Below are 17,256 nucleotides of genomic sequence, written 5' to 3'. Positions count from 1 at the left end.
GGCAGCATGTTGAAGCTAAATTATTCTATTCGGAGAGGAATCAGTGATTGATTTAAATATAAAAGGATTAATTGGTCCCTGAACCAGACTATTAAACTGTACTGTGATCTTGACTGAAAGTGGAAGAATTACAAGTGCATTGTGTAGAATAAATTAATGCATTTTCATGGCTTTAATTCTTTTTTGCTGTATTGCTTATTGTGGTTTTATGTACTGCACTGTATTGTATGCTTAATTGACGTAGAGGGGATTCCGTGTATAATGATTAAATGGGAGAGAGGAATAGAACCATCCATTGTGCTTGGAGGGTAGTTCTTCCAGGGTGGCTGAAAATATCTCCAGAGAAGGAATATTTCTAGGAACTCTTATCAGTGATGACTCCAGGCACAGAAGTTAAGTGTTACTGAGTAAGAAATGTAAAGGTTTACATTCTGTGTGAACATTATGAGTACAGAACATCAGCTAACAGCAGGTAAATTCAGCCCTTTATCATTGAAAGACTTTGAGACTTTAGCTCTTGAGGGTAAAATAGTGTAATGACACCATGTTTAGGGATAGTTTCCTTCTTTTACAGCTTTCTATTTAAATAATATCAATTTTTCTCATTTCAACTTGCAGACTGAAACAGTCTGAAACTTCAGTCTGACAGGAAGATGCTGCTCTTGAAGGCTACCAGCCTCATGTCTCCTTTCCAGGGAGAATAAATTTATGTTTATTCACCTCTGTTACTTGCTGCTTTTATAAATGGGTACTTGTATAAGTTCTGCTTTCAAATAGTAATCCTGGTAATAAAGGGAGAGCAGAGAAGTTTTGGCTCATTGGACTGATTTAAGAATTGATGTATTTGAGGCTTTACTAGCAACACACATTTCACATTCCGGAGTGGTGTCTTCAAGATATGTCTCTTTACTCTGTCTGAGTACATCTTTCCCTTATTAGTTGATGTACTTTGTGTCAGTATTCTAGCTTGAATGGGACATTTTAAAATAGTCACAGCTTATCTGAGAACTGAGATATAGAATCATTAGAATTTCTGAATCAAAGGCACCATTAAAGGTCATCCTGTCCCTCACCCCTTTCAAAAACATTCGAGTTTCCTCCATACCTTCAGGATAGCAAGTAAGTCACCTTTCATGTAAACCCATTTTTTTCTTTAAACAATCCAGTTAGACAGTATTTGTTACCTTGAATTGGAATCTATTGGTCTGTAGTATGTATGTATCTACATCAGTGGTGCCTGCCTGTTGTGCATAAGTCCTGTGTACCATGAAGTATTGACCAGTACGTTGCTACATTTTGATCAGTGTGTACAAGTGAGATTTGGCATAATGAGAACAGCATATACTATTCTAACAATGAGCAAAGCAGGTTTCATGGCATGGTGTAGTGGAGTGTAGCTTGTGTGTCAAAGATTGTTTACTCTCTTCCCTAAGCTCCATCTCTTGGTTAAATAGCTATATTTCCATGTCATTATGTTTGGTGGTTTTAAGTTCTTTCTGTTTTCTCTTTTGCACATGTTCCAGTTTGCTTAATGTCCTTTTAAGTGTGGTATACAAAGGTAAACTAGACACCCTAAGCATTCTCTGACTAGCTTAGAGGTAGAGCAGAGTACATTCTTAGCTCCCTTGTTCTTAACCAGTGATTTTTCACATTTTCTGCCCCATCCTATCTGATTCACAGGGCAAATGCTTATCAGAAACTGGCTTCTCACCAGGGCAGTGGTTTTTAGGAAAGATGGGCTTGTTTGATTTGAAAAGCAGCCTCCCTTGCAGATTCTGATTACCATCCAGTTCCCAACACTGACGTTGTGCATATTCTACATCTAGTTTATTGTTGCATCTTGTGATTGCCTTAGTTTCTTTTGCCAGTTACATTTAGACACCTCCTATTGTCATTTAAAGCCTTTTCTAGTTGTTCTTCAAAAAGTCGTATACTTAACACAGGCAATGGTCGAATTTTAGGCTAACTCCATCTGCCTTTCCTATACATATATCATAAGTATATACAGCTCAGTGAGCTTTCCCCAGCAGAGCACATTTATGTAACCTACACTCAGATCAAGAAATAGAAATTTACCAGTACCTCAAAGGTCTCTCATGTTCTCCTTTAAAGTCACTTCCTCTCCCCTCCCAAGCATAAGCAATACTCTGAGTCCTAAGTTTAGTTTGTTTTGCATTTTATGTAAATAATACAGTATGTATTCTTTTGTCTCTGTCTTTTCTTGTTTAACATTGTTTGTGGTAGTTTTTAAGGTTCTTTTATGTAGTTGGAGATCATTTATTCAGATTGTCCTATAGCAGCATCCCATGGTATGACCTACTTCACTTTATTTATCCGTTGTATTATTGATGGGAGTTTGGGTAGTTTCCAGTCCTGATAAATGTTTAAAGTTAGTAAGCAACACACAATTAGACTTGGCCAGAGTCAGAAGTGGTAGATCACAAGTCTCTTATTCTTGAGTAAATGACCCAGCCCTGTCCAGAGAAAAGCAACCAATGCATCTCTCCCTTTCATTTATTAGTGTTACCAAGGAGAAGAATGATTTAAGTGGAAATCTCTGAATTTAATGTAAAATTAAATGTGTGGTTGCCCCATTTAGTGTTACTTCAGATGGTGATATTAATCAGAATCAAAGGTGTGATACTAATTAGAAAAACTGGTTCTATATAGATGATAATTTGATTTAAATAGTATTTTATAACTTTATTTGTTTTCAGTGTATTTTGTTGCTAAACTTAGTGAATTCTATTTTTTTAAAAGATAGTTCTGAAAGGAGAAAATAGGAATGTGTTTGTTTGCTTTAAATTTATTAAACTCCAAGCAGAAGAGAGAAGGGGGGAAGGGCAGCAGCGGGGTCTCGGGAGAGAGGGCGAGAGAGGGATTAATGGACAGACAGGCAGGTGCAGGCTTCTGTCACAAAAATTAAGCAAAACCACAGCTTTCTTTTTTTCTCTTTACCTGTTGTTAGGAGAAACATCATTAAAAGACAGTATGCTTCACGTACTGGCTTACTGAAAACACAGTAGCATTACCGCCACCCTCCCCTTAAAAGAACCTGAAAATGTCAAAGCACAGGTTGCACTGTGTCTCTTTTCCTCTATTAGAGCCTCTCAAACTCAGACCTGGATGTTCCCATGCATCCCTTTGGCTCTAAGTACTATTGATAAGCACACTTCTCCCCAGTGTGGTGTCTTACCCTAACCTCTTTTCCTTAATGATGTGTCTGAACTTCCTTCACAGTGTTTGTACTTGCATGATTGTCTGCTCTGTTTCTAGAATATATTTTGAGTCCATGGCCCCTTTTGCTCTCCTGCTCCCAGTGTGCTCTGAGCCATGCTTTTCCCCCGCTTGGGCTGCCAAAATGCCCCTGTAGCTGTTTTCCCTGTTTAACTTCTTTGTTACAAATTGTTCAGAGAGTAACTGAAGTAAACTTTGCAAAATATAAATGACACTGTTAATTCTTCGCTTAAAATCCTGCAGGGTTTTATCAGTGTATGTAGAATTAAACGCAAGCCCCATCCCATTGTTGAAATGCTTACATGGTCTAAGCCCTGCTCACCTCTTTGACCTCATTTTGTACCTGTCTCCTTCCTACTTATAAGCTTCAAACATAGTGGACATTCCGTTCCCCAAGCACATTAAGTTTGTTCTGGCCTTTGTATGTGTCCTCTGCTTAAGCCCTTTCTCTTTGGTCCCAGTAGGGCCAGGGGCTAACTTCTTTCTCCTCCCCTCCCCACCCACCACTGCCTCCCATCAAAGATGTCATCTCTTTGCCCTGCCTCCTCCCTTCACTGTCCTCTGAAATACATCATCTTGTTTTGTTTCTTTCATAGCTTTTCTCCCTGAAATCATCTTTTAGAAAACTTTTACACCAAGTGCAGAATGTAAGCTCTTTGAGAATCAGGAATCCGTGGGCCTTTGTCGCTGTGGTACGTTTGGCTTTTAGGCTTACACATGTGTCGAATGAACAAGTGAACTGAAAGTTGCCTAAGCTACTGATTCTTGATAAAGAAAACAACTTCTCTCTATGTTGGAAAAAATAAATAAATAAAAAGCTCAAAAAAAAGAAAGAAAGAAAGAAAGAAAGAAAGAAAGAAAGAAAGAAAGAAAGAAAGAAAGAAAGAAAGAAAACAGCTTCTCTGTCAGAATCCTTAAATTGCTAAACCTTTTGCAAGTTCGTGCTCTCAAAAATTGAACATTTGTAATTTTAAGCATTCATATTTTTGGTAGTAAGCATATGATCGTCATAAATAAGTGTCTATATAACTACTGTACACATTAGAATAGTTTGAAGAGTGGACACCAACTTTCGCTCTGCTCTATCACCTGAAGAACTTGGTCTCTTTAATGAGATACTAATGCCAACCTTACATTGAATAAACACTATCCTTCAGATTTATAGTACCTAATGACTCAGTTCTAGTATTTCCTTTTTCTTTTATGTCCTCTCAGTTGAATCTTATTAGGAGAAATTGCTTTTAACTATTAAGAATCAAAGTTAATTCCATTTAAAATTTGTATAACACATTGCAAAACATATATGTAGCTATCTGGAGTTCATAATTTTAAGTAGACCATAAGAAAAGAATGGAAGCAGCTTATGTTTATTTTTCTGTGGGTTTCAGCCATCAGATTTATTTTTTTATGTTAGGAAGAAGGAAATTGGGATCACAAGCAATGCTGCTGATTAAAGGCTGCACTGTGTTTTGTTTAAAGTAAAAGGAAACCTAGCTCTTGGTGTAGGCCTATGTCATGGGAGGAGAATGGAAGATAAATACCTGCTGATGACAGCATCCTACCAGATAAGTGTCAGTTCCAATTTTATTTTCCTTGTGCCGGGAAAACTGTGACCTTCTTTGAGTGCTGGTGAGTGAGACATTTTGCAACAGTGCTGAATATAAAAGGCCCTGCTTCCTGGTAGACTAATGCCAAATGGTGGAAAGTCTTTCAAGAACTTGCCAAGCCACACTGAGTGTCAGCTGCTAAATCTGAAATGGAATGATATAAAAAAGTAGGTTTTTCCCCGCTTGTTTATTGTAGGTGGTCTTTTAAAAATATGACCAGAACCCTTACTGGGAATAGGGTTACTGTGAACCCTTACCATAAATTAATTGTCTGATGTACTCTTTGTGTATCAGCTCCCATTAAACACATACTGTAAAATAACACTATTACCCCGTGAGTTCCTTAAATAGAATTGGGGTATGAGAGGGAAAGAACATCTCAGCGTGGGTCCTTCTCTCTTTTTCCTTCCTCATCCCATTCTAGAACTATTGAAGGTAATTTACATAGAATAAATACAATGAGTCATGAAAAATGGTAAAGGTTTGATATTCATTTGTGATGGAAAGTGCAGTAGTGGAGGATGGAGAAATAACACTATGAAAGAAAATGCTGCACACCCAGCACCAGGATTGAACGGTTCTCCTTTGTTTGCCATCGTTTGTTGGACCATGTAGGTGAAGCCCTACTCACTCCTGTTCACCTGATGGATGGCAGCACATTGGAACTCCCATCTGCTTTACCCTTTCACAGCAGGTCACTTCTCCCACTGTGAACTGGGTGTGGGAATCCTGGCAGATGGCAGAGGTCTGTCCCTGTATTTCTTTCAAGTTGGCAAGAACCTACCATATATCTGCCACTCAGGCTCCTCTGCAGAAATGTGTCGTCGTGGTTGGGTGTTTATGTAAAATACAAGTAAACGTTCATGATTTTAAGGTGGACTGTACAAATATATTTTGTCACCTGGGAAGATAGAGCATTTCACTTCAGCAGTAAGAAGCAATGGAGAAAGCTAGTTTGTGCTGAGGCAGGGAGGCAAAAGGATATATCATGTCTCAGCTTTTTTAGTGTTGGTTGATTACTTTGGCTTCCTCACAATATAGAATGCTTTGGTAGTACTTAATGAGAAAAGCAGTAGAAAATTGTATGTGGTTCTGCATTACTCCCTCCCCATTTCTCTACCCTCCACTTTGTTACTATTTATTTACCAAAAAAAGGGTGTAAGTTTTTGTTTTTTATACTTAAAAAAAAAAAAGGACTTCAAGCAGGTCTTAAAGTGAACAATAAAAGGACTTTGCTGGTTATGAGTTACCTAATATAAATGTTTCTCAAATCTGTATTCTGTGCAAGGCATACTCCCATTGGATTTCCAGAGGACTGTCCAGAAACTGTGACTAAATAATCTGGCCCAGTTTAGTAACTCACCAGAGATTTAAATAAGATGACTTTCATAAACCTCCTCACATTTTGTATACGTTGGCTTCTGATTTTTGAGCATGTATCACTCTCTATTTTGGCATCTTAAAAATTATCTTACATAGTTTGTGCTATCAGGATGGGCACCCTCACACTCTGCCAGCCTTTGGATCAAGGACATACTGAGTCAGAGCCTCTGCACTGTCTGTTGCTTCTAGTAAGGAAGGTACCCAGGCAGAAACATGAAGTCCTTTAGGCCACTAGGGCACCATTTTGCGTTAATGCAAGATGGGCTCCTGCTGTGTGTTACCACTACAGTGCTAGCAGCGGTCCCCTTGTGATCGAGAAGAATTTGTGTACCGCCCCAATGAGGATGGAATGGTAGAGAGGAAACAGTCATAAAGCTTTTAATTTAATTCCTTGTGTGTAAACCATGTATGTACGTATTTATATATGGAGGCAGACTGACCACTGAAGCAATTTTGTATTGTAACAATGTGATTGGTAACTTTTATTTAGAAGAGTGAATGATGATTCATAGAATGGTGATGCTAATTTAACAGTTCTAAGTACTATCCTTCATTTAAAAAATATATATGCCATGAACTTTTCCTGGACATTTTCATTGCCTTTGTAATTGGGTTTAACTTATAATTTAAGGGGAAGATATATGAAACAGTGAATGAAAGTATCTCAAATCTCTATAAAATAATTTAATCAGCTTTAATTTTTTTAATATTACACCACTACCCTCTTTCAAAAAGAAGATGAAAATGAAGGCCTGGCCAATAAGAGAAAGGTTAATACGCTAGGGAGCAAAGAATCTTGACATAGTCTGTGAATGCTGCCAAAGTAAATGGTATATTTTTAAGGAAAGAAAGTGACAAAGTAACATTAGCAAAATATTCCCAAATGAGGGTCTATAGAGTGAGGCAAATTACCTCTTGCAAGAGATTTGGTTCATGACAACTTGGAAATTTTAAGATGAAGTTCTCTAAATGTGTTCTGCCTTGTGAATTTGTTATCAAAACACTCTTACACCATGAAAAGAACAGGAGTTTATTAATATTCATAATGCATTTTGAAAGCACATTGCATTCTGAAGACTCAGTGTAAAAAGTTTTTTAAAAACCTCATTTTAAGATTTCGAATATTGCAAGAGAATAAAATGCTTGGGAATACTAGTCGTTCCTATGTCACATTTCTGCAAGTTGTTTTCCTGGCTGTACAGGTGTAGCCCACACCATTCCCCTGCATTTGCTCAGTAAGCAGTTTTAACAGTTGCTCTTTTCTCTATCACTGAAAATTGCATAGTCCCTCCTTCTATTAATAATTAAACTTCTTCCCACTTAAAAATATTCTCTGTGCGTATCAACTGTTCTCATGTTGGAACTTTCTAAAGAAGAGTAATTTGATCTTGATTGTGAGTTAAAACTGTTACTCGTTTGGTGACAACATTAAGTTTTATGTGTCAGGAGCTGTGCTGGGCGCTGGGAACACAGAGGCCAGTAAGACAGATGTGACTCTCCCTCTCGGGGAGCCTACCTCTTGTTGAGAAAACCATCAAAATAAATAACTGCAAATTTTGACAAGCCCTGTGAGGAAAAATAATTGGATTATGGAAGTATGGACATCTGAATCAATGTAGAGAGAGATGACATTGGAAAGGTAGAATATGATTTTACTACTTATTGGACCTCTGAGAATAGAGAGTTTTAGACAATAAGATGAAACATAGGATATTTTTTAAATAATAGGAAAACTACAGAGAACCTCCCCTTATTCCCATGGGTTCATGTCATTCCTTACAACTGATAATTCTTTAAGGTTCCATAGGGTATAAACCAAAATAAAATATTATAATTATATGATTTTTTAAAAGATTTAATATTAAAGTACAGAAATTTTGATTGAGGTATCCTACCAGAATTACTCCACCTGTATTTTTTAACCCTTTTGAGTTCTTTGGGATCTTGCTGTTCATGTCAGTGAGTATCATAGTTTCATGTTAGTATTTTTGTTCCTTTTAAAGTTTTTAGGCACCGTGCTTTGGAAACTATAAAATACTCAAGGGCTGATTCTGGTCTTGTTTATTTCCATATCCCTAAATCTAGCACAGTGTCTGGCATAATACAGATAGACATGCCTAATAAATATTCATTGATTAAGTGGGTTCTGATACTACTGGTGCCAAACAGGAGGTAAGTGCTCTTGATGGCAGAGCAGTTGGCCTCTTTGGAAAGCCCTTAAAGTTCTAGCGTGGCAAAAGAAACAGTGAGACACAAGTTATTTGTCAAAACCTCTAATTTATAACTCAGAAATAAACGCTTTCTTTTAAAAATTTACAAATATTCAAACTAAGCAGTTCTAACATAACCTGTTGCACTTACTATAATTCTAAATCTTGACACGAGTAGGTTAAGCCTCTTCCTTTGTTCTTTTTCAAAATCGCATTGGCTATTCTTGACGCATTGTTCTTCTATGTATAGTATAGCATCAGCTTGTCAAAAAACTTACTGGGATATTGGTTGGAATTAGATTAAATTTCTAGATCAGTTTGGGAAGCATTGTGATCTTCATCCTTACATCCAGAAATGTTACACATCTTTGAAAAGATTTTACATCTTTTATATTCTTCAAGCCTAACGTGTCTTTTATTTATTTTCTAGGTATTCACTGTTGTTGCTAATGGTGTATTTTCAAAATGGCTTTTAGGAACACAGCTGTTCTTGACCATGTGTCTACTACTAACTTTATTAACTGTCTTGTTCTCTCCTAGTACTTCTATTAGTCTATCTTGTCTACATAGAAAATCTAAGAGAATTATAGCATCTGAAAATAATGAGTGTTACCTCTTCCTTTCCAGTTTCTATGCCTCTTTGCCCTTTTCTTGGTGTATTGCATTGACCGGAACATGCAGGACAGTGTTGAATACAAAGGCAGATATCCTCGTCTGGCTTTTTTTTTTTTTTAAAGGGAATTCTTTTGAAGTTTTAACATTAAGATCATTGCTTTATCTGTTTAAGTTAGTTTCTTTCAACTCCCAGCTTGCTAACAGTTTATTTTTTAAATAATAATTACTGGATTTTTTAATTTTAATGTATGCTTTTTCACTTAATATTGAGATAGATTCTTTGATTTTCCTTCCCCTTCATCTCTTAATATATTGTTTTACAATAATAGATTTGTTGATGTTAATCCATTCTTGGATTCCAGCATGAATTACACTTGGTCGTATTGTAGATCTCTGGATCACTTTTGATTTCAGTTTACTATTACTTAATTTAGTACTTTGGCATTTGTGTTCACAAGTGAAATTTTTAGGTGATTACTTTCTGGTAAATAACTACACCTAGTTCTGCTATCCAAGGTGTCCAAGCCCAGTGGAAAGGGTTGGGAGGCTCTTCCTTGTTTATCATTTGCTGAAATAGTTTGAATAAAGATTGTTTTTTTGAAAGTTTATGAAACCTTCTAGGCTGGCAGGTGAGTGGACTTCTTAGTTATTTTTAAAATATTCTAATTCTGTAGAAAGCTATTCATTTCATGTGTCTCATTCATTGGCATAAAGTTACTTATAGCATTTTTATCTTTAAAACATCCCTACTTTATCTGTGGTTACTTCTTCGTTTTGGTTCCAGGATTGTTTATTTATGCTGCCTCCCCCTTGAACAGCCGTCGGCCCCACATCCCTTCCTCACATCAGTGAGCTCAGTGGTCTGTTCAAAGAACAGATACTGATTTTCTGAAGTTTTTCAATTGCTTGTCTTTTTTTCTATTTTATTATTTTATGTCTGTCATTATTTTCATCTTTCTGACTTCATTTACTTTGCTTTTTGTTTTATACCTCCAACTTCTTGATTTGAATACTTATCTCACTTATTTTAAGATTTTCTTTTAGGCAGAAAGGGTATAAATTACTTTGTAAATACCCCTTTTTCCTCAAATTTTGACATGTATTATGTTGTCATTCAATTTTTAAATATTTTGTGATTTCCATTGTGATTTCTTCTATAACCCATGATTTATTAGGGAGAGTGTGTTTAAGTTTTCAAACAAATTTTATTTTAACCCTTTTTGTAAACTGTTGATTCTTAACTAAATTGCACTGTGGTTAGAGAATTTGTAATCTGCGTGATATCAGTTCTTTGATATTGAGGGCTGGTCTTGTATCCTAGTACCCAGTCCATTCCTGCACATCTTCTGTGTGTTCTTGAAAGAGAGTAGATGGTTTGTTTCCTCAAAGCCAACATGTATACTCATTTATATATTTTTATTTTTATAATTCATTTTTGTATTCTTAATCATCTTTATTAATTGCAGATTTGTGAGTTTCATCTAGTAATTCTACCAAATTTTAAAATACATTTCTACATCATATTGCATGCCATGTGGCTGTATACATGTATGTTCAAAATTATTTAAATTTCTTGTTGAATTCCTCTATTATAATGTAATAACCTAATTTTTAAAAAAATATTTGATTGTTATTTCTATACCAGGTTTATTTTTATTCATATTTTCCATGTATATCATTTCTACCTTTTATTTTCATTCTTTTGGTGTGATTTTACTTTGTGTGCCTTGGTAAGCATTATGTACACAGATGGATGACGTAGTTTTGTCAGCCACTCTGCCAGTCTCTGTCTCTTCCATAGGCAGCTCATGAATGACTTGTCTTCCCAAATTCATCTTCATTTCTACAGTGATACAGCCACATTGCCTCTTGTTAAACATTTCCTTTAAAATGGCAAACTTTTTAACTCAGTACCTTTGCATATATAATTTTCAAGTCTTAGAATGGTCTTCATCACGTTCCCGTTTCTTTAAGATTCATGCCTCAGTCTAAATGTTCCCCCTTGTTTTCAGAGAAGCTTGTCTCTAACCCATCTTTCTCACTGAGTTTACTTTTTGTTTTGTGCCCCACCTTCTTGATTTGAATATTTAGTTCTTCTATAACACAAAACTTATTTATGGGTAATTTAGTGGTATTAATATGTTATACTAGTAATTTTACTCACATATTGATACTTGATAGTAGTGCAGGGAGGAAACTAGGATAACAGCCTTAAAGGGGTGAACATGGTCAGCAGAAGGTATTTCAGGGTTAGGAACCTGGAACACGTAAAGAGGTTGAAATAAAGAGAGAGTGAATATGGATGGGAGTACTTTTACCGAGGAAAGAAAATATGTAGTCCTTTAGGACTCTGGGAAGGGGTGAGATAAGTATAACTACAGACATGTTTAAGGTGGAAAAGAGGTTAAATAAAGAAACCTGAATCAGGTTTGATTTACTAAGTAAAACGTGAAGAACAAATAGAGTTGAGAAGGCTTGGAATACTTGTCTAGTGGGGTGCCCTAAGAGAATAGGGGTGAGATCCAGTTTGAGTTTGAATGAAATTCCAGTGTTTTTCGTTCTGGTATTCATTTGATAGTACCTTCTGCTCTATTCCAGCAGGGTGTTAGTAGAGATGATGCAGGGACTGGTTTAAGTTACATGTGTGATCATGTTGGTGAGTGAATGCGTTCTCTGGGGGTGAGTGGGCATTGATCTGAGGTCAGACATCATGAATGTGTTATGAACACTATGTTAAGAAGGGGAACCTGAATTCCTGTTCCAGCTGTGTTCTAAACTGTTTGTGTAATGTTGGGCACAGAGCTGCCTTCCCCTTGAAAGGGGTTGAGCTTTATCATCTGTAAATTCCTTTTCAGTTGTCAAACGTTGGATTGTATGAAATAAATGAAGTTGAGTGATTAAAGGTTCAGGTAAAAGTGTGTGAAGGGTGGGAACAAGCAAAAACAGGTAGGGAGCTTGTAATAGCTTTTACCTCCTAACTTTCTAATAACACCGTCTAATAATACATCTGTAATTGTATTTGTAGAGCCCTTTGTTTTTAATATTTATTCACAAATAATCTCATTCTACTGATACAAAAATGTAAGGTGGTAGGGCTAGAAATGAATATCCTCATTTATAGCAAGCTAGCTAGAGGAAAGAACATTAAATTTTAAGTCTAGTTCCAGTTGTATCTCCAAAATGACATCGGCAAACCAGAGTTTTAGCCCTTACTTCTCATCTGTTAAATGGGGGTGGGGGTGGCTTTTATATTAGACTACCTGAATTTTACTTTTACTTAGGCAGATTTGTAGATCAGAGAAATATGATTATTGTTACATATCTGCATTTCATCAAGACATTTGACATAATCTTTGTGCTTATCCTTTGTAGACAAGAGATAGTAAATGGGCGAATTTGTAATGGGAATTATCTGATGCGATGACACAAGATTCTGTTCTCTATGTAGTCTTTTCACCATTTTTGTCAGTGATGCGGATAAAGATATTGACGGCTTGCTGATCAAATAGCTAGCCATGTTGGATAATAGAATCAGAATCAAAGATGATCTCAGCAGGCTTCACCTCAGAGCCAAATATGCCAAGGTAACACACCACGGGCTCTTGTAGTACATTCCTCTAGCTGGGCCAGCAAGCACAAGGGGTGGGAGGCAGGGGCTTCCTTCAGATCTTGCCTCTGTTACTCTCTGTGTGACCTATGGCCCTGCGTTCTAAAAGTATAAAAGACTATTGTGAATTCTCTTTTTCCCCATCATTCATGATGTTTTATTCCCCAAATGCAACCGAGATCACTAGGTTTTTAAAGAGTATCCTTTCAGAGAAATTTTCTGCCAGAGTAAGCAAATTGTGTTTGCATATAAACTCCCTTTCCCATTTTTATACAAATGGAAGAATATTACTCACAGTTTTATATCTTGTGTTTTCCCATATTTATGAGTTCATGTTGGAGTTTTTCCCCATTTCAGTATGATAATTTTCTCTTACATGGTTGCACAGTATTTCTTTGTAGGGATCTATCATAGTGTAGTTAACCAGTCCTTTACTGGTGGCCATGTTGCTATTTTTAAACTATTACAAGCAATGACTGTATGCTAGTTTTTTTCTGAGGAATAAAGTTTTAGAAGTGGTATTGCTAGGCCAAAGGGGAATCCTACTTTCTAGTTTCAGCTCTGTCATCCTTGCCCTCTTTCTTCATACAACCTTAGAAAAAGTAGACTTTTATAGCTGGGAAGGGCTTTAGGTACCATCAGATTTAGCGTGGTCTAAGTGTGGTCCTTGAATTAGAAGTGGCAGCTGTATCACTTGGGCATGTGACGCAAATTGATATTTGTGAGGCCCACACCAGACCTCCTGAATGAGACTTTGGAGGGCCCAGTAATTTGTGCCAACAGCTGATTTTACATATAAGGAAATTGTATTCAGAAAGGTAAAGTACGTTACCAAAAATTATATAATTATCAGTGGCCTCTGTTACATTCCCTCTATAACCTGCTGTTTCTCTTATGTCGTTTTAATTTTAAAAGACGTTTTGTTTTTCAAGTTATCAATATAAAAAATAAGTCATTGAATCAGTTCCTACCTTTGTCATTTGTGCTTTTCCTCTGTGTCTTTTGGGAAATTCAGATGAATACTATTTTGAAGTTTTCATCATGAAACCAAGCCTTAAATTGGCTCCATATTATTTTTCACATACAAGTCTCTTTGTTGTATGAAAAGGTGACCTCTGACTTCTTTTCCAGACTCCTTTTTCACCATGTCATATCATTCCACCCTTTTGAATTTCCAAACTATTGGGTTGGCCAAAAAGTTTGTTTAGTTTTTTTCCCTAAGATGGTTCTGGTAGTGCTTAGTTGTCTTCAACTTCATTTGAAACAATTTTGTTAGATTGTATGTCAACAGCTGTCATAATAGCATGCATTTAAAAAAAAAACCCAGATCAAATTCAAGGAGTTCATCATCACCAAGCCCTTATTATATGAAATGTTAAAGGGACTTACCTAAGAAAAAGAAGATAAAAAAGATGAACAGGGAAAGGACAGCAAACTCACAGTTATTAACAACCACACCTAAAACAAAAGCAAATTAAGAGGACAGCTAGATCAGGAGTGAACCATAGAAATGGAGATCACATGGAGGGTTAGCAACAGGGGAGTGGGAGAAGGAGAAGGGGGGAGAAGGTCCAGAAAATAAGTAGCATAGACGGTAGGTAGAAAATAGATAGGGGGGAGGGCAGGAATAGTAGGGGAAATATAGAATCTAAAGAACTTGAGACACATGGTCATAAACTAAAGGGGGGATGGTGGAGGGGGTGTGCAGGGTGGAGGGGAATGAAGGGGGGAATAGAACAACTGTAATGGCATAATTAATAAAATATATTTAAAAAATAAAATAAAAAAGACAGGAAAATTGGTGAATTTTTATACAGCCATTTTAATATTGAAGATGGAAGAAAATATGCAACATTTTTGGCATGTCATGCTTTATTATTTCAAGACAGATAAAAATGCAGCCATAACACACAAAAAAGATTTATGCAGTATATGGAGAAGGTGCTGTGACTGATCGAATGTGTCAGAAATGGCTTGTGCAGTTTCTTGGTACTATTGACATTTTAGCCAAGTAATTATTTGCTGTGGGGCTGTCTATGCATTGGAAGATGTTTAGCAGCACCCCTGGCCTCTACCCACTAGAAGCCAACAGCAGGAGATAGCCGACATACTCAGAATATCCAAATCAGTAAAGTTATTGGTGAAAATGAAAAATGTGTCTTTTATTTTACACAAAAAACTAAATGGACTTTTTGGGCAACCCAGTATATTCTGTTCTTGGCTACTCTACTCCTTGCCTCCTGCTGTCTCTCTCACCTTTTCTCTGTACTACTAAGACCCTATTTTTACTGGTTCTTGTGGCCTTGAAGTATTTGGATCTTCCAAATTGAACAAATCAATATGCCTTTGCCTTCCTATCACATATTGGTTTTCTTTTCTACTTCTGTATTTGCCTGGCTTCGTTTTATTGATGTGGGTTCATCTCGATCTTTTGTTAGCTTATATGGTCCTTCATTGCAAGGGCCATGTTTTATTCAGCATCACTTCAGGCTCCTTGCACCATCCATTGCACTTACTAGCTGAAGGATAAATACTGACTGCATTTTTCATGAACAGCTTGGAATCAGTGGAAAAGAGAACTTTCTCTGTGCTACCCCCTCAGTATCTCTAACTCTAACCAGTTGTTTTATAAATATGCTGTTGACTATATGGGATAGTGGGCACAAATAGGGATACGTCGGTTCAAACCCCCTCACTGAAATTTATAGATGGAAAACTTACCAGCTCATTATCAGCAAACTTATATTTTAATCCCGATTATGTGCCAGGCATAATGTTGTTTATTGAAGATATGTTTCTGGTATCATTTTCATGAACAAAGGACATTGCTTTATTATTATTGATACTGTTTTATACTCATAGCATAGTTTTCTCATTTTGAACTTGAAATTCAAAAAGTATAGTATCAAGGGGATGTTGAAATTTTTAAGCATTTTAAATAAATTTTAGTTACTGTCTTAAGTTTACTGTGTTGTATTAAATACCCATATGCCAAGACTGGGTGTTACCTATTGATGGAAGTTCACGTTCTCGTAAAACACAATTTTCTCAGGGTATCTTAACATACTTGTCGAGGAAGAATGTATATGCTTCATTGTGAGATAGAGTGGACATTTATCATTTTTATTCAATTTTTCCTTAAAGCCTTATGATTTTTTAACTTTAACAAAACTTCATGTTTTGAGTACTACTCAAAATGTACTTTATAATATTTTCAGTAACTTTGGAAAAGAAGCAAATTTTGGGGATGATTTTTTAAATGGTGGTTGCCTGGCCTACAGTGATTTGGTTCATCAGCCACATGTTCTTACAAGGTGTCTGGAGAAATGGAGATGTTACGGCTGGCTTAGAGCCAGAGTTAACAACTTTGATATACTATGCCTCTATAGTAATTTTGAAATTATTTTTTCAAAACACATAGTTTTTGTCAATTTTTAGCTAATTGGGTGGAAACCTGGGATGTGTTGAATGCTTTCATAAAGTTTTGTGATTAGAAGTCAATTGCAAACATAAATGTAATAGATTACTGGCTCATTTAGACACTTGAATTACCTTAGTAATTGTACATTGGGAATTTATGTACAGTAGTGTCTTTCATTGCTATTTTAAAATCAACACTTTTAACCTCACTGTAGTGTTGTAAGCTTGTAAGTTTGATGTTATTGTTATGTCATACCAAACCTAAGCAAAACTATTTTGTTACTCTCCCTAGAATCAACTAAAAGCCAGTTCAGATATTAGTACATGAGAAGGTAGAAAAATGTCACTCTTTTTCTGTTCTTGGGAGTTTATGAGTCAGCACAGGAGACTTTATGCAAATGAAGCAGGAAGCATTCTGCACGGTAACTTTCAAAATTTCACAATGCTACATAACTAATTTTTCAGGTTTATGCGACACCTTTAATTTAGTTTGCCAACAAGTTATTGTTATGTTGTCCACAATCAACTGGAAATTTATCATTAGAGGCCAGCTTTGCTGGATGGTTGATACAGTAAGCTATATCCCATCTGTGGTTCCTGTGCCTAGCATCTGTTTTTTATCAAAATGTAGAGTTGAGTTTCTCATTGTTTCTTTTTTAGTGAGCATTTGTCCTGTGCTTTCACGTTCTTTCTCCACGGGGAAAGTAATGTATGCACAAGTGTGGAGATTGCCCAGCATCAGCCAATTTATTTGATCAATGAGGAACATATACACATGGCTCAGTCTTCACCGGCACCGTTTCAAGGTAAGTAGAGGGGATGCCTGTGCTGTCCAGCCCTCCCCATTCAGTGGGGAGCCACCGTGCCCAGTGAAGTCTTGCAGAATGAAATGTTCTCCTAAATGGACATTTTAAAGTTAAGCATAAGGGTTGATTTCTGAAGAAGAAAGGAAAGACCAACATCTCACAATTAAATAATAATTGCTTGCTAAAGTTTGGAGAGGGGTTGTTTGTTTGTTTTGGCTGAAAGTTCCTCATATTTGCAATGAAGTTGTATTGAAAAATAATTATAGAGAATTTCCTTCAGGACAAAGGAAGATCAATGAGTATTTGAAAAATATAATTCAATGAGTAATTGACAAATATTATAAATTAAAGGTTTCTATTGTTTTGTTCAT

General features: G+C 36.3%; 1 protein-coding gene across 3 annotated transcripts in view; it reads left to right on the top strand.

The window, feature by feature from the left end:
- Positions 1 to 17,256, top strand: part of MED13L (mediator complex subunit 13L) — a 262,154-nt gene that overhangs the window by 188,805 nt on the left and 56,093 nt on the right. For all 3 annotated transcript variants that reach the window (XR_005084095.2, XM_053669761.1, XM_037156292.2), the window contains exon 5: positions 16,740 to 16,885. Coding sequence is in view for 2 of the 3 variants with exons in the window: in XM_053669761.1 (XP_053525736.1) it covers positions 16,740 to 16,885 (146 nt within the window). In the remaining variant the exon portion in view is untranslated. The remainder of the gene's footprint in view (positions 1 to 16,739; positions 16,886 to 17,256) is intronic.

This window comes from Artibeus jamaicensis, unplaced genomic scaffold, assembly GCF_021234435.1.
Source record: "Artibeus jamaicensis isolate MK-2021 breed Jamaican fruit bat unplaced genomic scaffold, CSHL_Jam_final contig_525, whole genome shotgun sequence".
NCBI lineage: Eukaryota > Metazoa > Chordata > Mammalia > Chiroptera > Phyllostomidae > Artibeus > Artibeus jamaicensis.
The sequence above is the reverse complement of the archived record's forward strand: the minus strand, read 5'-3'. Positions and strand labels throughout refer to the sequence as shown.